This window comes from Gekko japonicus, unplaced genomic scaffold (assembly GCF_001447785.1).
Source record: "Gekko japonicus isolate JY-2015 unplaced genomic scaffold, Gekko_japonicus_V1.1 scaffold1158, whole genome shotgun sequence".
Taxonomy (NCBI): domain Eukaryota; kingdom Metazoa; phylum Chordata; class Lepidosauria; order Squamata; family Gekkonidae; genus Gekko; species Gekko japonicus.
Genome location: NW_015164706.1, coordinates 78,305 through 101,916, shown reverse-complemented (window position 1 = coordinate 101,916; position 23,612 = coordinate 78,305). Strand labels below are relative to the sequence as shown.

The 23,612-nt window shown below is 47.1% G+C and overlaps 1 protein-coding gene across 1 annotated transcript in view; it reads right to left on the bottom strand.

Moving 5' to 3' along the window:
- Positions 1-13,869, bottom strand: part of MANSC1 (MANSC domain containing 1) — a 15,532-nt gene extending 1,663 nt beyond the window's left edge. The window contains exons 1-3 of the mRNA XM_015409516.1: positions 13,765-13,869; positions 6,049-6,370; positions 3,442-3,582 (exon numbers count right to left, since the gene is read on the bottom strand). Coding sequence (XP_015265002.1) covers positions 3,442-3,582; positions 6,049-6,271 — 364 coding nt within the window. The 5' untranslated portion in view covers positions 6,272-6,370; positions 13,765-13,869. The remainder of the gene's footprint in view (positions 1-3,441; positions 3,583-6,048; positions 6,371-13,764) is intronic.
- Between the last annotated feature and the right edge of the window lie 9,743 nt (positions 13,870-23,612).

Genomic DNA, 23,612 nt, shown 5'->3' with positions numbered 1-23,612 from the left:
AAAACTAAAGTAAACTGTACATATATTTATCTTCATCCTTCATCTTACCACTACTGCCCACAAGTATTCATAACTAGTAAAACTGGTAAAGGGAGGTATGTCGGTGACACCATTGGCATTAGCCAATAGATAGCCATCCTACCAGACCTTTCCTTGATACAGAGGGACAAAAGATAAGGTTTAGGGCAAATTACATCCACAGCACTTATCTTCATCCTGAACCTCTTTTATTTCGTTTCCAGATGAGTGCATTCTATTTTTAATAAGCATTTTGTAATATAAGTCAGGGACATTCAATTCAAAGCCTCCACAGAAATTCTATAAATCGTACAAAAGTTTTAATCTTTGTGTCTCCAGCATTCCCAGGTGAAGAAAGCAGAGGTCCTTAGAAGGCTAGGTGGTTCTCCAGATCCCAGTCCAGTGCCTTTTTCAGCATACTGCCCTACCCCAGTCAAAACGTGAAGGAATACATCCTCTCACGTGCTCCCCATAATCCACCTCTTTTAGAATTCCCCATCTGGCCGCTAGCACTGTGCTCCGGAAGATCATTGAGCAAAACTGTCTGGTTGTATGGTAATTTCAGCATGCCATCTTATGCATTCAATGTATTAGCACTAGCACTTTATGAGGTCTTGTTTTATTATATTGTATTGAATTTTAAATTATGTGAATTATGTAAGCAGCCCTGAGCTCGCTTGCGGGGTAGGGCGGGATATAAATTTAATAAATAAATAAATAAATCCACCCAAGAAAGGGACGGCTGGGCCTGGACATTTCTCTGGCAGGGGACAACTGGCCATTTAACTTACAATTTCCCAGTGGGCCGCTGCCCTAGTGGCTAGAAGCCAGCCATGCCAAGCCCCAGCAACTCTGTTAGTGCCCCAGGCCCACTTGGCTCAGACCCTTCATTGCTATGGTAACGCCTCAGGGGCCACTCATCTTTGCTTGCTCCAGGGCTCTAGCGAGCGTCACAAGATGCGCTAAGATTTTCACGAGATGTGCAAAGTTTAGGAATGTGGTTTCAAGATGGTCTAACGATAAACAAGTGGGTTTTTATGAAAGTCAAACTGAACTAGATAAGATCTGGCTTGGCGCAAAGGAAACATTTATTTTAAAAGCTTACAATTTTTGGTTAGAGTGGAAAATGATAGATGAGCAGGTGAAACCATTGATAATAGAATGGGCACAAGATATAGGTTATAGTATAAGCTTTGAACAATGGGATAAAATTTGGATGAGAAACATAAAGTTTGTAAGAACAAGTGCCTTTAAAGAAAACATTGTAAAGATGTTCTATAGGTGGCAAATATTGTAAAATGTTCTATAGAAGGCATATATCACCCGCAAGGTTAAATAAGTTTAACAAAAATATAGGGAAAAATTGTTGGAAATGTAACCATTGTATTGGTACTTTTTACCACATGTGGTGGTCATGTAGTAAAACAAAAAAATATTGGGTTACAGTGAAAGAAATTGTGGACAAAATAATAGGGAAAAATTGTATATTGACCCCAGAATGTTCTTTGTTAAATGTGATATGAGATACATTTAAGAAAAAAGAGATATATTTAATAATGCAAATTTTAACAGCAGCAAGAATTGTATTTGCTAAGAGATGGAAGGAGGGAAATATACCTTCTAAAGATGAGATTATTTTTAAACTGTTTGATATAGCAGAAATGGAGAAATTAACCTGTATTATCGAAGAAAAAAGTATAGAGAATTATGAAAAATATTGGTCTAGTTTTTACAATTGGTTGAAAGAGTCAAACTTTGGTTTAACTTAATGAATAAGGCTTATCTATGAGTGCAATAGAACTAAAAGTAGAGACACTTATTTAAAGCTGAGGAAGATATCTGCATATATGTAATTCTGTTAAGTTGAAGTTTTCTTTTTCTTTATGTCAATATAAAAAAATCCAATAAATAAATTAATTTAAAAAAGGAATGCGGTTTAGGAATTCTAGAGAAAGGCTGAAATTATTTAAATTTGCTTTCAACATTCTGGCGGACTCTTAAATGGATTTTAAGGCATTGCTGAATTATTTGGTAGGCCTCTGCCACAGGGCTTAGTTTGAGAAGGGTGTGATTTTTTAAAGATAAGTAAGATTGGGGGGGGAGAGAGGAGATTGGATTTATACCCCACCCTTTACTCCCCAAAGGAGTCTCAGAGCGTCTTACAATCTCCTTTCCCTTCCCCTCCCCACAACAGACACCCTGTGAGGTAGGTGGGGCTGAGAGAGCTCTCTTGAGGACTGCTCGTGAGAGAACAGCTCTGAGAAAATTTGTGACTGACCCAAGGTCACACCAGCAGCTGCATGTGGAGACGCGGGGAATCAAACCCATTTCTCCCAGATTAGAGTCTGTGCTCTTAACCACTACACCAAACTGGAGGGGCACCAGTGGTAGAGCATCTCCTTGGTACGCAGAAGGTCCCAGGCTCATTTCTCGGCATGTCCAGTGAAAAGGTCAAGGCAGTAGATGATGTGAAAGACTTCAGCCTGAGATCTGGAGAGCCACTACCAGTTAGAGTAGACAATACTGGCATGGATAGACCTGGTCTCATTCAGTATAAGGCAGCTTCACAAGTTTCATGTGTTCATCACTGACGTCATCGTTGTCTTTTAGCATTAAGCACCTGAGCAAATGTCTAGAAGAGGACCATTCCCATACTTATGAACATGTGAGTACAAACAGTGTGTCCAGAGGAGGCAATTCATGTTTTGGCTGCTGAACATTGGGGCCCAACAAAATCCTTGGTTTTAATGATCTGAGGAAGCGTGCCTTTACACGAAAGCTCATACCCAGAATTCAACCTTGTTGTTCTTAAAGGTGCCGCTGGACTCCAACTTTGTCCTGTTGCTTCAGACCATCACGGCTACCCCACCTGACCTGAACCTGTTTCAAAAACTATTAGCTGAGCTTCCAGCTACATTGTAAAGTGCCTCGTACGAAGGGAGTGAGAGACCATCGCAGGAGAACTTTGGCAGATTACATTTGTATTGACATTGTTCTAGTATTGAAGGTTGAGGAACCCCAAATCTGGGTCCATTGATCTTCTGTGAGGGATCTACCCAGATCCTTGTCCCAGGTTAGTTGATAGGCTTCAACGGAGGGTTTATTACTTTTTAATATATTTTTATATATTAAAGAGATCAAGCCTTTTTTCCAGAAGCCTTCTGGAGTCAAGATTTTCTCAAAAAATGTAGGCGGGCTATGGAAGGGGATAACGCCCTTCATGGAGTAAAAAAGATGGGATACCTGTAAATATTCATACCAGGGAATCTTAATGCGTCCTATATTTTCCATTTCCACTTTCTCTAGAAGGTGCCCTCGTTTTGAGATGTCTATGAACCTTGTCAAATTTAGCAACCTCCACTCAGATGGTAGGATTCCCCGGTGAATCACCCAATTTTTAACCATTGTCTTCTTATCATTCACCTCTTATTGTTCTGTAGGTCACCAGTCCTACTGCTTGCTTCAATGGACAGGCTCCCTCTGTGGGGCAGTGAAACAGGTAGCAATTGGGGGCGTTGCCTCTCTTTTGGGGCTTAAAGATGACTAAGCTGCACTTCTTGTCACCTGGAAAACACAAGCACACAGAATAAATGCATTTTTAAAAGCAAGACGTTTTGTATCGAGCTGATTTAGAACTTCGTGGGCCTGGAAGTGGTCCCTGTTCCACGTTCTATCAGATTTGGATAGACATTTCGCCCAGGCCTTGCTCAAGTTGTCTCCCAGCTCACTGCAAATCTGCTAACTCTTTAGGTCTTGGGGTGCTGATGGCCCGCAACATGAGGGAGGGGAACGCAGCTCCAGTTGTAACTTCAGAAAGCTCTTCACCTCATTCCGGGCTGCCCTCTTAGACTCAATGGACCTTTTTTTTCAGCCTGTGGGAACCTTTGGAATTCTGACAAAGCGAGGCAGGCACTGCCACAAAATAGCTACCCCAGGAGGCCAAGGCAGCCACAAAATGGCTACCACAGCTTACCTTTGGTCACATGGCGACGATCCTTGTGCTGTGGTGGCGGCAGCTGCCAAACCAACATTCTTTAAAAATATGCACAGCCATCTATATATAAGAAACACATAACTACCACCACCACCACCACCACATACCAGTCAAATGGGTTCAACAAATACTTAAGAGATACCACACACACACTTGGAAGCCACAAGGAATCTAATGACAGATTGTAAGATCTAACATAGTAATGCGAATGTAACAATGCATTATGTCAAATTACCCTGTTTGTAAGCTGCACTGCTATCACTTCATTCTTGTATATTCTGTTAAAATGTTAATAAAAATTATTTTAAAAAAATATGCACAACCAATCAAATTTCCAATGGCCAATCAGAAGCCTTGTGGGACAAAAGCCCCACCTGGCCCCTCCTACTTTCTAAAAACACTTGGCGGGCAGAAGGAAAGGCGTCAGCAGGCCCCATGACGCCCACGGGCCCCACGTTGGAGACCTGTGCAACAGAATCACCATTCGGATTTCCAGAATCCCTCAGAGCCTTCTGGAAACTTGCAGGACGCCCTGAATGTCTCAAGACGGATCACCTGAAGAGGTGCACCACCTCTGCAGACTCAGTTCTGCCCCAGTAAGTCCAAGAAAAAGAGCAGTTTCTGTCAAGCGCTCTCTCAGCCCCGCCTACCTCACAGGGTGTCTGTTGTGGGGAGGGGGAGGGAAAGGAGTTTGTAAGCCGCTCTGAGACTCCCTTGGGTAGTGAAGGGCGGGGTATAAATCCAATCTCTTCTTCTTCTTCTTCTTTTATTTTTTATCTTGTTTTCTTATATACAGGTTTGTTGACCTTATAGCTACAAAGGTGCTCTGGAAAGTGTGTAATGGATGGGTCCATTCTGCCAGCCCAGGTACTTCCCACCAGCGAAAGGAGGCTTTCCTTGATGTGAAAAGATTGTCTTCCCTTCCACTGGAGGAAGGCCCCTCCACTAGTGGACAAATAATAATCATCATATGTAGAATAGCCAGGAGAACCTAAGAAGTGGACTAGATCCATGGGATCCAACACAACGCCGGCTGGAAACTTAGCACCCATCAGGTTGGCTGAATAACAGTTTGTGTGACTGGAACAGAGCTTCAGTACCCAGCAATAATTCCCTGTCCACGCACCCTGTGACTAGCAAAACCAGACAAAATTATGCAAAACCCCCAAAAACAAAATTAGAGGAAACAAGGAATTTTTCTGCACAAGGAATGCTGGTTGCCAAATTCAGCTTTTGGTTGAGGGGTTACAGCAGGGGTGTCAAACATGTGGCCTGGGGGCCGGATCAGGCCCCCAGAGGGCTTCTTGTGACTAGCAAAACCAGACAAAATTATGCAAAACCCCCAAAAACAAAATTAGAGGAAACAAGGAATTTTTCTGCACAAGGAATGCTGGTTGCAAAATTCAGCTTTTGGTTGTAGGGGTTACAGCAGGGATGTCAAACATGTGGCCCGGGGGTCGGATCAGGCCCCCAGAGAGCTTCTATCAGGCCCACAGTGGAACTGGCTGTCTTCTGCTGCTTCTTCCAGTTCTGCTTCTGCTGCTGCATCATCGTAGGTTTGCAGCTTACAGATACACACCTGAACAGCATACTCAAGATTGCAACAGCACAGACATTTTGATGCAATAATTCAGAACAAGAGGTATCAGTTATCAGACACTGTTAAATAAACAAAATATTGCAAGAGTGCTGATGTTTTAAGCATGTTTTTATTTTAAGTAAAAAAAGACCCTTTGTGTTCGTGACCTTTATAAAGTTTATATCTCTGCTACCTGGCATTACATTGTATGACACACATGGCCCGGCCCAACAAGGTCTCATTTATGTCCGATCCGGCCCTCATTAAAAATGAGTTCAACACCCCTGGGTTAGAGTGTCATACCAGGACATGGGAGACCCAGGTTCAAATCCCTCCTCACAGCATGTGTCTGCCCTACAAAGTCTTCACAGGTGAGCTGTTCTCTGGAGAGAAGGAACAAAGGACTATCCTACCAGTTTAAGTCTGCAGTTGATACCCCCAAAGTGTATTTTTCTACCTGATATGCTGTGTCCAAAACAGCAAGTGTTGACGCACGCTTCCCAAGATGCCACGTGAACCGGATCGGACCCCCGGACGCCTCTGGAGAGGGCCGCTTTGAGATCAACAGTGGCATTCTCAGTCTTCTCTGTGGAACAATCTTGACTCTGCGACGGCTCCAGCGTAGCACAGAATATCATTGCCACCATGCAAACAGAGCACCAAGGGAGGTGGGGGGACATCTCTTTCTTTCAACGGTGACTTTCTCCTTATGGCTTTCCTCTTATCCGCACGGGGTCATCTCAACTCAAGAGGTAGTCATTTTAAGGCACCGGCAGAACCTTTTTAATAAAGAAAGTAACAAAATTAAATGCTGCGAAAAGTGGAGCATGCATTAATAAATACATAATAATTAGGTAACATAACAACATAAACTAAAAGAACAACAAATTAGAGTAGGAAGGAGTGGAGAAGCACCTGCTCTGTATATAGAAGGTCCCCGTTCAGTCCCTGGTATCTCCAATACGGAACTCAGGAAGTCGAGTGGGGACAAGCGTCAGACTGACTCGGTATAAACCGGTTCCTTAGGAGGGGATCGCCACAGTTCAGTGGCTGGCCACCTGATTTGCATGCAAAAGTTTTCTCCTTGAATTCCTGGTATTTCCTGTTAATGCAGCATGCACAAAGCTGTTCTACAAAATCAGGAAATGTGAATGTTCTTCATGCCCTTTGTGGCAATGTGACCTATTCTGTGTAATATTGAAATGGAACTTCCATGTACAATATACTGCTAAATGCCAGATGCTAGTCCGGACCACAGTCCACTTTGTTGGAGACATGAAGTGCCTCCCTCACTGATATACACACCCACGCACAGAGCATAGAGAAAAATACTGCAAACAGTGGAATCAAAAGCCCGTGACACCTCTATGTAAAGCCCAAATGCCTATAGGAGAAGCACTGCAACCATCTGCAACAGCAAGGGAAGGTCTTTGCTGTAACCTGTTGAGAACAGACACTGGACTAGATGGAAGTTTGGCCTCGCCCAGCAAGGCAGTTCTTAGAGCTACCCTTTATTATATTTTAAGCGGAAAGATCAAGCAGAAAACAAATAGTTTTCCATCACCAAAACAAATAGTTTTCCAACACCAAATCTCTATCTTGGTCAAGCTTTTAGATTAACAATGTCATCTTCGGCATGCACATACAGCATGCTTTGGCCGTACTGGAAGCTCTTTACCTTGCAGCCTGGATTTAAGTCATCCCCATCTACAGTATGGTGAAGAGTGGTACACCTTAAAAGGTTGATGTAAGAACGGCAAGGCAACATTTGTGAAATGCACTGATCACTGGAACTGCAATCTGCAATACTAATTTGATTGAGAGCCAATTTGGTGTAGTGGTTAAGTGTGCGGACTCTAATCTGGTAGAACCCAGTTTGATTGCCCACTCCTCCACTTGCAGCTGCTGGATGGCCTTGGGCAAGCCATAGCTCTGACAAGAGCTGTCCTTGAAAAAGAGCAGTTTCTGTCGGAGCTCTCTCAGCCCCACCTACCTCACAGGTTGTCTGTTGTGGGGAGGGAAAGGGAAAGGAGTTTGTAAGCCGCTCTGAGACTCCGAGTGAAGTGGTATAAATCCAATCTTTTCTTCTTCTAATTTATTCTACAGAAACTTTTTGATAGATTCCTTCTTACTGGGCACAAAACAGTATCTAAGAGTGTGGTCTTTTGCATCTGTTCCTTCATTGGATAAAGGTGGGTTGAAAGGACCTAAATAAAGCCCCTGGCAAGTTCAGAAGGGCACTGCCAAGCTAGCAAGAAGACCATAACCCAACCAGAACAGCCATCTTGCCTCTGAACAGAGGATTCTATAACATTTCATTCTAGGTTTTCATTCTAGGATTTTTAAATGGCCAGACAGTTGCTGAGCATCTTTTGCCTGCTAATAGACAACAGTGAATGGAACAGAGACAGAATTCTGCAGCAATACAGACAAGGAATGGAATGTCTTAAAAAAGCTTTCACAAGAACGAGTTCAGAGTGCTTCGTCCACTGCAGCTGCCAGGTATGCTTACTTTTCTTTTTCTATCTCTGATGAGTTATTGTTAGCTTTTTGTGTCAGGAAGGATCCCATCTCAGCCCCACCTTTGAAAACAGGCGGGGATATTTGCTTAAGGCTCAGCAGTTAGGAAAGCAACTCAAATACTTGTTCCACCCCTTCAGTTTTCCTTGATAAGCTGCCTGGAAAGCCACCGTTTAGTGGCTTCGCACATGACATCTTGTAATGATTGGGGTGTTAGATACGAGACTCGAGGCAGCAGGTGAACAGTGATAACAGCTTTATTGAACAGAAGTAGGGTTGCCAAGTCGGGTGTTGCGCTGTAGCGGGGGACTCCTGGCTGGCGTCTGGAGTGCGCGCCGCACGCATGTCACCCGGAAGTGACATGACGCCGCCGGGCACGCTGGGGGCGGGGCCACGACCATTCGAGGGAAAACCATAGAATTTTCCCTTGGATGACCGAGGCCCCGCCCCCAGTGTGCCCGGCGTGGTCGCGTCACTTCCGGGTGACGCGCACGTCGGGGTGGGGCTCCCCCTGGGGCCCAATCTGCCGGCGGTGGGGAATGGGCCTCTAGGGCGGGTTTCCCCCGCCCCCCGGGGGGACTTGGCAAGCCTAAACAGAAGACAGAAGAACCAGAATGAGACAAACAATGGAGCAACAGGCTCCTTTTTAAACAGTCCAGGCTTGGCAAGCCACACCCACATGTTAGATAACATCCAATCAAATACTGTACATAAAGACCAATCACTTTGCTTCCCTCCAGAACTTCCCTTGTTCCGATAGGTCGGTTTACAATACCTTGCGTCAGGCTCAAGCTCAAGACATACAACATTCCATTCCATACATAACAGGGGGGTGGGTGGAACCAATGAGAACGGAGAACTACTTTAGTCTGGAACCAATCCAGTATTGCCTCCAGGTGGTGGCTGGAGACCTCCGGCTATTACAACTGCTCTCCAAACAACAGAGCTAAGATCATCTGGAGAAAATGGCTGCTTTGGAAGGTGGACTCTATGGCATTATGCCCCAGTGAAGTCCCTCCCCTCCCCAAATCTCGCCCTCCTCAGGCTCCACTCCCAAAATCTCCAGGTATTTCCCAACGGGGAGATGGCAACCTGTCAGAACCCACAGCCAACAACTAAGTACATGCTTATCAGAAAGGTAATACTTTATTGCAGAGCTATAGATGCGTTGACAGAAGCACTGTTAAGAATGGTATCTCCCCTACAAACATAATGGGATATAGGGCATTCGTATGCACGCACACACACACACACCATAGGCCAATTAGCCATATTCCCGCGCACGGGAGAAAGAGCCTCAGACCGTTAGAGCCGAGGCTGGGAACCGATAGCGCTCCCACGGTTCCCCCAGGCCTAGACTCTACACCACCTGCACCACTTAGAGATAACAGTGTTACAGCAAAGAAGAAGCACAGAAGGAATGCAGCAGTAATTAATACACAGAATAGGGGAAGCCCATGGCCTCCTTAACTATCATGGCAGCATAAGCTGACACAACCCTATTCTTGATCAACTCATGCCGGCCCTAAGTAATCAATCCATTCTTTTCTAGATGCTCACAGTCTAGCCGTTTAACAATCCACTCTAGTATCTGACTGGGTATAGATGTCCAGTTGACCAGTCTGCAGGCAGGGAACGTTTTGTAAGCAAAACGTCTCTTCCCTGTTTTTAGAACAAGCTTTCCCAAAGTGGTGAGAGAGGCACGGACCCTTCAGAGGCTCCAGAAATGGTGTAAAGCCAAACCGTTTAAGCCTGCTTTTTATGGGCTCTGATTAACGATCAGACAGGGTAACAGAGGGTTATTTTCAGGGAGTGCCAATCTTCAGGTGGTGGCTGGAGATCTTCTATTGCAACTGAACTCCAGATGGCAGAGATCAGTTCGTGCTTTGGAAGGTGGACTCTGTGGCATTATACCCTGGCTGAGTTCCCTCCCCGCCCTCCTCAGGTTCCACGCCACCTCCAAAATCTCCAGGTATTTCCCAACCCAGAGCCGGCACCCCTAGTTATTTCTGTCCTTTCCCCTCCCCAAATTGTGATTTGTCAATATTAACCCTAGAAACAAGTTCTGCAGTCTACCAGAAAAGTGGGGTAAATTTGAAAAAAAGAAAGAAAATAAATTCCTTCCCTTTCCATTTACGAATTACTAAAATTGACCTGTGTGGGTGAAGGTTTTTAACACTGGGTTTTTAACTCTTTACAACTTTTATGGCTTTGTCTTGAGTAAGTTTTATTTCGTAGTCCACATCAACTCGTTTCCCTGGAAAAGGGGCATACGAATTTTCCAAACCAATAAATGAGACAGCCAGTTTTTTGTTTTTTAAACCTTTCATGGGCTAATGTGTAAAACTCATATAGACCCAAAAAATCATTGCATTCGGGTGGCAACCATTGTAAGTGTGCAGCAGAACAGAACTGGGCAAGCGAGATTTCAACGGTGTAGGAAGAACAGGTCGAGCAGGCCTCGGCAGAAATTCCTTCATTCCACCTCATAACCTGTCTTTCCCAGAATGATCTTTCTCTTGATTTAACCACAGGCACACGAGCATGAGTGGTGGTGTGGGAGTTCCCTGGAAAACTATAAAACTTTGTAAAACTATTTTTTGGGGGGAGGGGTTTGTCTTGCAGAAATAAAGAAGCTGTGGACAATGCTCAGTTTCCAAAGAGTGGTGGTCCCCAGGCACTGGAGTACGTAGAGACCGTGCACCTCCATTTGTTTATTTGCACTGGGCACAGTCTGCCTTTCTCTCAGAGACTCAAGGCAGATAATACAGGGCAAGTCAATACGATCAACATCTGGGACATCCAACAGACAATGCCATGGGGTTTGGGCTGCAGAAATTTGAAAACAGCAGAAACCTGATACCGATCTGAAACAATGCTGAACAAAAAAGTAAGTATTTCAACACGACACGCTAAACAATGCCGAAATCACCCAACAGGAGCGTACTTACAGCAACAGACAGTACACAGCTGCAGAGTCTACAGTCTCTATTCCTTCACCAAAGCACCTTTCGGAATGATTTCCTTATAGGACAGCCCTATTTCCTGCGTAAAGAAGTCCTCCTGAATAATTCTGCACCGTTTGCAGAAAGCCAGGAAAACGGGAGCCTTCCTGACCTCATCAAGCGTGCTATTAACGTGTAGATCTGTCTTTGCAGAGGAGGGAGAACTTGTACCTGAATAAACCCTGGCCTTAAAGGTGCCACTGGACTGTTTTGGATTGCTAGCTGGGGGGAGGGAACACACAGGTCTGTGCAGAAAGGAAGGAAGGAAGGAGAGAAAGAAAGAAAGGGAACGAAAGAAGGAGGGGAAAAGGGAAAGAAAGAGGGAGAGAAGGAAAGAAGGAGGGAAAGGGAAAGAAGGAGAGAAGGAAAGAAGGAGGGCTGCTTCTTGCTCCTCGTGGCCCGGGGCTGCTGGGAGTAGGGGGTGGGACTTGTTGCATGTGCCCACCCCCTGGGCTTTTTACTGCCGGAGCTCCGCTCCTGTGCGCTCCTGCAGGAAATGACCCCTGTTCACCAGTGCTGATGTAAGGACATGGCTGCCAACCTCCCACTATTATAACTGATCTTCAGGCAACAAAGATCAGTTCCCCTGGAGAAAATGGCTCAGCATTCAGGGCCACTTCTGTACCGAGGTCTGACCCTGCCTCGTTCTCCAATGGGGGCTCCTGCACAGCACGGCTGACCCTTCCCCCTCTGCCCCCCCACTCTTCTGCAGGTTTTCCTAAATTTGTATACAAATAAAATTAAAATTTATATACAAATTTCAACTTAATTAAATTGTACAATTTTTTTTAAAAAGGCTTCAAAAAGTTCTCCAGAGGAGGCAAGGGGAATGGTGGTGGTTATTTATTTATTTATCTATATTTATATCCCGCACCTCCCCACAGTCGCAGGCCCAGGGCAGCTAACAACATATTTATAAACAATACATTAAAAATTCAGTATATATTAAAACAGCATTACATTAAGATTACAATATAAAAGCATGATCATAATACAAGATGGCGACTTCATCTGGGTGGCCCCCTCCCAGGCTCTGCCAAAGCTTTTAATCATCCGGCTGGGTTAGGGGGGTGGATGGGGAATGGCCCCATGACTATGTGGAAGCACTGAGAGCAGAAGCGGCCCAAATGAGGGAGGGGGGAGTGTGCCTGGCCCCAAGTTATTTTTTAAGGACTCATCCTTGTGGGTCTCAGCTTCCCATGCCGAACAGTTCCCTGTCAGAAGCAGGTGCCCTCCTATGCGGGGTTCCCTCTAAGCTGAGTTAGTGTGAGCTAGCTCACAGTTTTTTAGCCTCCAGCTCACATGTTTTTATCTTAGTTCAGGAAGGATGGCTCCAGAGCAAACTGATTTATGCAGCAGCCAAATTGCTGGCTCACAACTTTAATGCCAGCAACTCACAAGGTAGAATTTTTGCTCACAAGACTCCACAGCTTAGTCATTTTAAAAAGGAAGAGTCGGGAGAACTCAAGACTGTGTCAACACTTGTCTTCGAACACAGAACAATTCAGCACAGGAAGCCAAGGAAAAAGGCTGGGAGTGCCTCCCTGGAAAAGAGGAGGCTGCGTTTCTACAGGGCATGGGGAACCGAGACACGATCCCGGTTGTCAAAAATACCAGAACCTAACTGGGGGGCTCTGAATTTCCTCTAGAGGCCTGGACCCTTTGGGGGAGGGTGTCTGGTTCACGTTCCCACTTAAGCTGCCAGCTCCTGGAGATTTGGGGGATGGAGCCTTGGGAGGGGGGGACTGGGGAGGGACGGGACCTCAGCAGGATATAATGCCACAGAACCACCCTCCGAAGCAGCCATGTCCTCCAAGGGGGCTGCTCTTGGTCGTCTGGAGGTCAACTGGAATAGCAGGAGGGGTGGCAAAGTGAAAAACCAGCACAACTCCTTTGCCTGAAGTTTGAGAGACTTTCCCCAATTTTCCAGCGTGAGCGAGCCCCCCCACCCCAAGTGGACCTGCAGGGGCTGCGAACAGTGTTCCCTCTAAGCTGAGTTAGGGTGAGCTAGCGAGCTGGCTCATAGTTTTTTAGCCTCCGGCTCACACACTTTTGTCTTAGCTCGGGAAGGAGGGCTCCAGAGCAAACTAATTGATGCAGTAGACAAATCACTCGCTCACAACTTTAATGCCGGTAGCTCACAAAGTAGACTTTTTGCTCACAAGATTCCACAGCTTAGAGGGAACCTGCGAAGCAGGCGACCGCGACCGGGAGGAAACGGGCCCGGCCCCCTCGCCAAAGAAATGAGCCACTCCCCCCTCAGAGCCCCTGGGATGGAGGGAAGTGTGTGTGCCTCCTCGCTGTCTGGTGCCTCCGCCCCCCCCCCCCCGCCCCGGGGGGAGGGAAATCCTGGAGACGGTCTGGAATCCGGATCTCCCTCTGCTCGGCCCGGGGATGACCCTCTCCCGCAGGAAGGCCCCGCGGACTCCCGCTCTCCCGCCTCCCAGGAGTGCAGTTCCCAGGGAGGGAAGCCCCCTGCAGCCCGATGATGGGGCTTAGCGGATTTACTGCCACGGGCAGCGGCCCTGCCCAGGACTTCGTGCCCGGCGGGAGTCCCACTGCAGTCCGGACGGGGGCTGCCGCGCTCCTGCTGCGACAAGACGTCCCGATCCCCCCGCTCCGGAGCGTTTACTCGGAAGTCAACATACCGACGTGGCAGCCGGCTTCGGAAATCCAGGGCAAACGGGTCGGCACCCTGAAGACCCACCCGAGGAAGTGTTGGAGGAGGCCCGCCAGGAAGAGCCGCCGGCTTCCCTCTCCTCCTCCTCCTGCTGCTGCTGCGGGGAGGCTCCGTGGCGAGTTTTCCGCCCAGAATTCGGGGGAGGAGCTGCGGCCAGGAAGGGTGTACTGAAAGGGCCAATCCAGACGTGCGGGTCGAGTTCCGTGTCCGGAGCGAGTTGGGCCGTGCGCGGGTAGAAATGTATCAGAGTCCAGGAACACTTCAACAGGTGTTGTTTTTTTTAACCCCTGCGTACACTGTCGTGGTCTGGAGTCCCGGTCACCGCACCTGAAAGGGGATATTGTAGAACTTGGGAAAGGTGCAGGAAAGAGCAACGGAAATAGGGGGCGGCAGCAGCCCTATGAGGGTCGGTTAACACTTAGGCCTTTCATGATTCCTATTCTCAAAGAACACCATCTAATTTTTCTGTGACGTGGTCTCCTATATTACAGTATTTGAAGCAACAGAAAGAAATCCCCAATATTATAGATTTATTACATTATTGTGAAATAATTAATAATGTGCCAAATGATTGTTAGGATTAATAGTTGTATAAGATACATATGACCTATGTGGTGATCTGTTATAGCTGGAATTATATATTTTATTATTATTGAGATTGATGTCTAGGTAAATTTGTAATTGATGTGTATGTAAACTTGATTGGAAATTCAATTAAAAATAATAAAAAAACACTTAGGCCTGTGTAACCTAGAAAAAAGGCAAGTAAGGGAGACATGAGGTTTATATAATTATGCATGGCATGGAGACAGTGCACAGCTGGAACCCAGCCGGGTCCTGCACTGATGGGTGGGAGACTGGGGACAGACAAAAGGAAATAGATCAGGATTTTTAATTGTCTGGAGCCATGGCAAAGAAGGCCTACTTCACAGGGTGTCTGTTGTGGGGAGGGGAAGGGGAGGGGAAGGCGATTCTAACCCACTCTGAGACTCTTGAGTGAAGGGTGGGGTAATAAATCCAATGCTTCTTCCTCTGAGACTCTTGAGTGAAGGATGGGGTAATAAATCCAATCGCTGCTTCTTACAGAGAGATTTCACCAGGTTTTCCACAACTTCCACCTCACCATCAAACTAGCTATGAGTTACTCTACACAAGAAACAAACTTTCTGGGCACCACAGTGTCCACACATGAGGGACACATAAGTACCACATTATACCAGAAACCGACAGATCAGCAAACCTATCTAGGTGCCTCCAGCAACCACCCCAACCACATCAACTTATCCACTGTGTATTGCCAAGCCCCCACGCTATAGTTGCATGTCTGCTCCAGCTCCTCAGATAGAGATATGCACTTCAAGGATCTGCAAACAGGCATTTTTGCAACTTCAGTATCCTGATATGGGGAGAAAGATGATTGGAAAGGCCAGAATGGTACCCAGGGACAGCTTGCTACAAGACAAGCCCAAGGAAAATGACAACAGAACACCACTGGTGGTCACCTACAGCTCACAACTCAAGCCCGTTCAGTGCATTATTAATGACCTGACCTACAACCCATGCTGGATAGTGACGCTTCCCTCGCGCAGGCGCTGGGCGGGGGCAACCTTTTCTTGCTTAAAGACAGCCTGCTAACCTAAAACAACTTCTCACCCGCAAAGACAAACTACTTAACAGTCACATGGACTCTGGTACCAAGGCCTGCAACAAACCAAGAGGCCAACTTTGCTCTTCACCATCCGTGGATCCAACAACATCAGCCATGCCATCTCAGGTTCATACTCCTGCTCATCCTCTAATGTGATTTACACCATCACGTGTCAGCAAAGCACTTCCACCCTCTACACTGGACAAACAGGCCTTTGACAAAAAATAATGGACATAAGTCTGACATTAGGAACCACAACATTCAAAAACCGGTGGGGAAACATTTTAATCTTCCAGGACATTTAGTTGTTGACCTAAAAGTAGCAATTCTCATACAAAGGAGTTTCAAAGGGAGATTATAAAGAGGGACTGCTGAATTGCAACTGATAAGGAAGCTCAAGACAATGCACCCACCGTGACTGAATTGAGACCTAGGTTTCCTGTCTCATTACCAATGCTGATTTCTCCACACCTACTACCCTCTCTGCATATCACACCTGCTATTGTAATTTGCCTGCTAAAGTAATTTGGCATCTGAAATCCTTCACTTTTCAATATATAGGACAAATGAAGCTGTATCCGAAGAATACTCGTGGGCACTCCATGAAACTGCTGAGCGGTCGGGTTAGAACGGATAAGAGGAAGTACTTCTTCACCCAAAGAGTGATTAACACATGGAATTCACTGCCACAGGAGGTGGTGGCGGCTACAAGCATGGACGGCTTCAAAAGGGAATTAGATAAGCATATGGAGCAGAGGTCCATCAGTGGCTATTAGCCACAAGGTATAGATAGGGGCTCTGGGGCAAGTGATGCTCTGTCTTCTTGGTGCTTGGGGGGGGGGACAACAGTGGGAGGGCTTCTAATGTCCTGGCCCCACTGGTGGACCTCCTGATGGCACTGGTATTTCTGGCCACTGTGTGACACAGAGTGTTGGACTGGGTGGGCCTTTGGCCTGATCCAACATTGGCGTCTCTTATGTTCTTAAGTGAGCAGTGACTCACGAAAGGGCCGACACTGCCACATATTTTGTGTTTAAGGTGCTACTGGACTCTTGGTCTTTTCTACGGGCAAAAGGAAGTATTTCTTTACACAGCTTATAGTTAACTTGTGAAACTTGCTGCCGCAGGATTTGGCCATGGCTGTCAACTTGGAAGGCTTTGAAAAGGGAGTGGAGAAATTCATGGAGGCCTGGGCTGTCGAGGGCTACTAATCGTGATGGGTATCTGCTCCCTCAAATACCAGAGGAAGTATGCCTCTTTGTATCAGTTGCTGAGGAACACAGACAAGAGGATGTGGTTGCAGTCTTCTTGCTGGTGGGATTCCTAGAGATAGCTCATTGGCTACGAGGGTGAACAGAATGCTGGACTTGATGGGCCTTTGGTCTGATGCATCATGGCTCTTCTTATGTTAAAAAAAATGTGGGGATAAAATGCTCCATGGCCCGAGGAATGTAAGCGTGCTTACTCAGAAGGAAGTCTTGCTTTACTCACTGGGGGCTTACTCGTAAGTAACAGCCCCAATCGAAAGAGGGCGGCTGCTCTCTCACGCAAGTCTGTTAAGCAGAATTACTTGTAAGTCAGACTGCATTTTGAACTGAGTGAACATGTGTAGAGGTTTAGACTATAAGGTGGCAACCGTAAATATGCACAAACACACATGAGTCCTGAAAGGCTGACTGAATTGGATTCCCTCAGAAGAAGGAGCCACGAATCACAGCTGAAGTGGCCATCTTCTGTGGGTATCCAACTCAGTCAGCCTTTCAGGGGTGGCAGGACTGCATTTTATTTTTCCTGCACCTGCTTCCTATCTGCCCCCACGTGCACTGGTCCCATGATGAGAACTTAAATTCCCATTAAATTCCCATTATTCCCTGTAGCTATCAGCCCAGCCATGGTGTCATTCCTGGTTCACTAGAGTGAAGGAAAGTGAAGGAAAGGAGAAGGAGCCCACAGTGTGATGTTTAAAGACGTAAGGTAAAGGTAAAGGTTCCCTTGCTCGAAAGCCAGTCGAATCCGACTGTAGGGTTGCGGTGCTCATCTCCGTTTCAAAGCCGAAGAGCCAGCGCTGTCCGAAGACGTTTCCGTGGTCATGTGGCCGGCATGACTAAACACCAAGGCGCACGGAACGCTGTTACCTTCCCACCGAAGTGGTACCTATTTATCTACTTGCAATTTCTTGCTTTCGAACTGCTAGGTTGGCAGGAGCTGAAACTAGAGATGGGAGCTCACTCCGCCTTGTGGCACCCGGGTCTCGAACTGCTGAACTACTAGCCCAGCCATGGTGTCATTCCTGGTTCACCAGAGTGAAGGAAAGGAGAAGGAGCCCAAGGGTTAGACCTCCCCACAGTGTGATGTTTAAAGACGTAAGAGCGTAACCCAATATAAAGACTAGAAATTTATTTGTTTTATTTTTATTTTATTAGACTTTTAGCCCGCACTCCCCTGCACAGCAAGGCTCAGGGCAGGAACCAACAAGAAACATGTTAATTTGCACAACAGCTTAGCCATGTGCAACAGAGGTGAGCTACCCTCTCTCAGTGTATTGATATGGAAGCCATTCCGTTTCCTCCTCGTGCAGAATAGCCATGCAGAATTCACTTCGTCACTCTGCCTTCTTCAGAGCTGAGGTATTAATTCAGCTGTTTGTAGAAAAATACTGGGTCGCGTCTTGGGATTTGTTTCCCTATGACCTTTATGTGACAAGCTTCCCATTGATGATATTGTAACTGGATCTGCTGGAATGTCTAGTGTGGAGATCTTTGGTGTGGCCAGTAGAAGGCGCCCTTGATCCAATTCCGGAACTTACCAAGTAGCGCCTTCCTACTTAACCTACAGATTAAATGGGAATCCTCAACAGTATTTTATCTTTGCTTCTGCTAATGCCACTATCACAGGTTTCAGTAACCGTCATTTTTCTCAGTGTTTCAGGAGCAATGTCTTAATATACTTGGATATTTTAGTCCTGAAAAGGCATGGATCGTCTGATTCTTGCTTCAAGATCACTTATTTGGGATGGTGCTGTAAAAAAAAGAGGGCAGTTATATCTTTTGGTCTAGCTTCATTGTTCTTCATAAGAAGACCATCCTCATGTGCCCTTGTAGCAGGAACTCCTTTGTAGTCCTGAAAAGACATGGATCGTCTGGTACTTGCTTAAAGATCACTTATTTGGGATGGTGCTGTAAAAAAAGAAGGGCCGTTATATCTTTAACCATGGGGGCTACACCATCTTCTAGCTCAGCAGGGCCTGCAGACACTTTTCCTGGTGCCCTCCCCCCAAATGTTTTTAGGAAGTTGTGTGGCCAGGTGGGGCTTGCTGAGCCTTTCATGTTTGTGGTATAATGTTGACAGTGGTTTTCTGTAAGGTACTTTAACTGTGCAAATAGTTGGATTGCTAGCTATTGGGGGGGGGGGTCATGCGGATCTGCCCTCCCAGAGGAGGGGGACCTGAATAAAACTTGGTCTTAAAGGTGCCACTGGACTGTTTTGGACCGGGGGGGCCAAGGGGGGGGCTCTGCAACTTACCTGGCTGCTTCTTGCTCTGACTGAGGGCTGCTGGGAGCAGGGGGTGGGGCTTGTTGCATGTGCCCGCCCCCTGAGCTCTTTACTGCCAGAGCTCCGCTCCTGTGTGCTTCTGCAGGAAATGATCCCTGCCAGAGATTGAACCTGGTACCTTCTGTACGCCAGGCAGATGCTCTAGCACTGAGCCACGGCCCCTTCCTAGATGGCTGGGCTCAGGAGAGAAGGGCTCATAGAAAGGGGGTAGCCAGGAGCAGCAGCATTTCTCTTTTTGCATAAGCATGTTAGAGGCCTGGACAACTAAGACAGATACTGCCAGACGAGGGTTTCTTAGCTAGCTTAACGTGTGTACTTACTTTGTGTGTATGCAAGGGAAAATATTTTACATAGCATCTTTTAAAAAGCATCCCATTAAACAGTGTCCACCTAAAATGTTGAAGAGTTGCCTCAGAGTTGTACATAACGTCACTCTCTGACTTATTGGGGTTGGCTCCACCTCCTCCGGCAGCCATCTTGTGATTGACTTCACCTCCTGTAGCACCCATTTTGTGGTTGATCCAGCACCTTGTGTCAGAATCCCAAAGCTGCCTGCAGGCTGAAACAGATGGGCAACCCCTCCTCTAGCAGCATCCATTGGGAAAGCCATCATTTAAAAAAAAAAATCATGTGCGTTTGTGCGCGCACCGGGAAGTCACGTTGACCTCTGGTGACTGACCCCTACTGGGGGCCTGGAGGATAATTAGAGTGGTGGCTGAATAAAGCCTGCCCCTGCCTCTGGTATTCCAAGGAGGTCTCCCATCCAAGTACTTGCCAGAGTCAACCCAGCTTTGAGATCTGATGAGATCGGGTTTGCCTGGGCTATCCAGGTCAGGGTGGGAAAGCCATCTTGAGAGAAAGCCTTTTTACTCTGGCTCCTTCAGCAACTGAGAACAGCCAAAATGAAGACTGTCCCGTTGACTTCTGCTCTCCAGCTCTTCCCCGTCAACTCTAAATCTGATTCAGTTTTCCAGAGCTGTCTTACTTCATTTTGAAGCGTCCAACTCAGCTCCATTACAATATTTCCTGTCGTTTCAGCCTCCTTCAGAGAAGCGGGAAAATCCTTTCTTTGGAGAGCTAGGGGATCTAGAGCAGGGATGTCGAACTCATTTGTTATGAGGGCCGGATCTGACATAAATGAGGCCTTGTCGGGCCGGGCCATGTGTGTCGTAAAATGTAATGCCAGGTACCGGAGACATAAACTTTATAAAGGACACAAACACAAAGTTTTTTTTTAACTTAAAACTAAAAACACGCTTAAAACATTAGCACTCTTGCAATATTTTGTTTATTTAACAGTGTCTGATAACTGACACCTCTTGCTCTGAATTATTGCATCAAAATGTCTGTGCTGTTGCAATCCTGAGTATGCTGTTCAGGTGTGTATCTGTAAGCTGCAAACCTACGATAACACAGCAGCAGTGGAACTGGAAGAAACAGAAGACAGCCAGTTGCACTGCGGGTCTGATAGAAGCCCTCCGGGGGCCTCATCCGGCCCCCAGGCTGCATGTTTGACACTCCTGATCTAGAGGAATGTGGGCTTGCTGTGTTTGCTTGTCAGTTTCCTTCTCAATTTGAAAACCCCCACCACCACACACTTCTCGATTTCACTGGAATGAGTTTGCACACCCTTGGACAAAGTGAGATCCATCTATAGACTAATGCAAGGATGCAGCTGTTGAGTCCCGCTTAATCGGGGTCAGCGCCTGTGCCAGAGGACCCAGCACTACTGCTCTTGCAATGGCAGGATTAGACCACCATCTGAAGGGGGAAGGAGGGTTGTGAATTATTGCATTTTTTGGTTGTATATTACCTTTGTACTGTCTTGTGTTCAAAATTTCTTAAGCCAGTTGCCGCACTGTATACTGTTTTCTTTATTCCATTGGGTGTTTTTTTTTTGGTGGTGGGGTGATTTTTTAATTGTAATATGTGTGTGTGCATCTGGGAGTCACAGCGTCCTCTGGTGACTGACCCCTACTGGGGGCCTGGAGGATAGTCAGAGAAGTGGCTGAATAAAGCCTGCCCCTGCCTCCTGGCTCTGGTATTTCAAGGAGGTCTCTCATCCAAGGACTTGCCAGAGTCGACCCTGATTAGCTTCCGAGATCTGACGAGATCGGGCTTGCTGAGGCTACCCAGGTCAGGGATATTTTGTTTTTCTGACTTTGTAATCAGCACTGAACCTCAGTGAGAGTGGTTGAGTCACTGCAACATCAGTCCAAAGGGCCTGTCGCTCCTTTCCTCTGATGCTGTTGGTGGAGTTCCCATCTGGGACCTTCTGCATTACAATTCCGCCTTTCGCTTGCCAGTGCTTATCACAGTCAGTGATTTACTTCAGAAGAGGGGAGAGGAGGCAAGAGGCAGCGGCTGCGGATTAATTCCAAAGTCTCGGTAGCCCCCCTCCCATAGGAGCTTCCACAAAAACCTTCGGGGGGCTAAGAAGGGTACCCCGTTGCACCCAAGCCAGGAAGTGTTCCTTTACCTTTTAATCTTACTTTACAAAACGGGTTCTGCCCTGTACATCCTTGTAACACTGAACACTCCATGCCTCTGACCTGCGAGGCTAATTCCTGCAAAGGCTGCTATTGCAGTTGAATTTCTTAGCCTTGAGGAAGGTTTGCGATGTTGTGTGTGTGTGTTTTTGAAAGGAGCATCTTGGTTTTACGGCAGGTCGGAGGCACCAAGATCTGGGCTTGGAGAAACCATCAGTACTGTTGCAGCAAGCAATTCCTGGCATAACCCCCCCCCCCCCGATCTATAAATAAAATGCCAGCCACCCTGGGTGGTTATGTAAGGCGACGGAGCTGACTCAAGCGATCTCTGTGCCCTGCCCTGACCTTAGGAAACAACACAGTAGAGACAGCCCTGGAAAGGAACCCGCTGTTCATGCTGCAGGAACGCAGGACTGGATAGGACCAGAAAACCCTCTAGTCCCCAGATGGCCAAATTCTATATTCTAGAGCCAGCGTAGTATAGGGTTTAAAGTGTCAGACTAGGATCTGGGAAAGCCAGGTTTGAATCCCCCCCCCCCCCCCCCCAGTGCCATGGAAGCTTGCTGGGTGACCTTAGGCCAGTCACACACTCTCAGCCTAACCTACCTCACAGGGTTGTTGTGACAATAAAATGGAGGTGAGGAGAATGATGTAAGCTGCTTTGGGTCCCCATTAGGGAGAAAGGGGGGATATAAATAAAGTTAATAAATAAAGGCAAAACTATATTCTGTCACTGGGTATTTGCTCATTAACACACATTTGTCCGTTACCAAGAACACAGGCTTGGAGGGGACATTTTGCAGGGGAGAAACGGTGTGGGCGTCAGACCTTTAGCCTCCCCCAGTCACTGGCCCCCCCATCCTCTCCCCCCCCCCTGCCATGGGGGAGAGGAGATGGCAGCTAGACATTTTTAGTCCAGGTAAAAAACCAAAAACATTTTTTTAAATGGCTGAGGGGGAAGGATTACAAAGGAGAAAGGGTTAAGCCTCCCCTCTAACCAGTTCTCCCCTCCAAATGCCTCCGTGGCAGGATTAGTAGGAAGCACAGGTTTGGGAGCTCCATGTTTGCCACAGAAAAATGTGGAGCTCCAGAGTCATGCACCACCCTGGTCTCCAGACCTCAGTCCAGTTCTTTGCATCAGCAAACACAGTCAGATGCTTTATTGTTGGAAAACACAATCTGAACACAGGGCTGGAATCAAAAGACGTGCAGAGAGGTTGATAGAGACACCATCAGCACTCAGAACCCGATTCCGCAAAAGTGGTTGTCCCGCCCTCAATCTCCTGTTGCCCCCCGACTGTACTGCTCAATTTCCCACGGCTGCATTTTGACCTGCACACACACACCCCGATTTCCCACCCATCTTCTTGATCCTTATTTTTTAGGATCAAGAAGACGTGGGGAAAATTGGGGGGGGGGAGATGCAGGTTAAAATGCGGCCGCGCAGCAAATACTGAAAAACCGAGCAGTACAACCAGGAGAAACAGGAGATCGAGGGCGGATCAACTGCTTTTGTGGAATCCTCCAGACCCTTTCCTAGGCATGGAGGGCAGTAGTTCCTATGAGAATCTAACATAAAAAACAACTGTCGAAAGTTCCCAGTCCTACTGTGAACAAAGGTCCGTGTCAGAACCAAAACACAAAGGCTTGGATTCTGAGGCGTGTGCGCGGAATCGCCCTAAAGGAAGGCAACTCCCTCCCCCTGCACTGCAGTTTTATTTGCCCTCCTAAGAGTGTGTGTGCATGGGGGGGGGGGGGGGGGATGGGGGGGCTGGAAATCTGCCACAGGAGCAGGAAAGCTGCCAAAATCAGTCCCGTGTTCCCCCTGGACAGAAAAGCCATTCTATAAGAAGAGCGGCAGCATCAGATGGGAAAGACCTCGAAAGGGATGGAACCGCCTTCTTCCCCACTCGGCCCTCAGCTGCACACGTCCAGCCAGCATTCGCGACGGCAGGCCTGGACCTACTTTCCTCATCACTCTACGGTTTGCCTTTTCTCCTCCTGGGGGGAACTAGCCACGAGGCGTGCGTGCTCCTCACTGGCTGTATGGGAAGTGTGCGTGCCTGGTGCTCTCACCGGAAGGGGTGTGCACGGCTCAGGGTGGGGGGCAGGGAGGCTGGAGGCTTC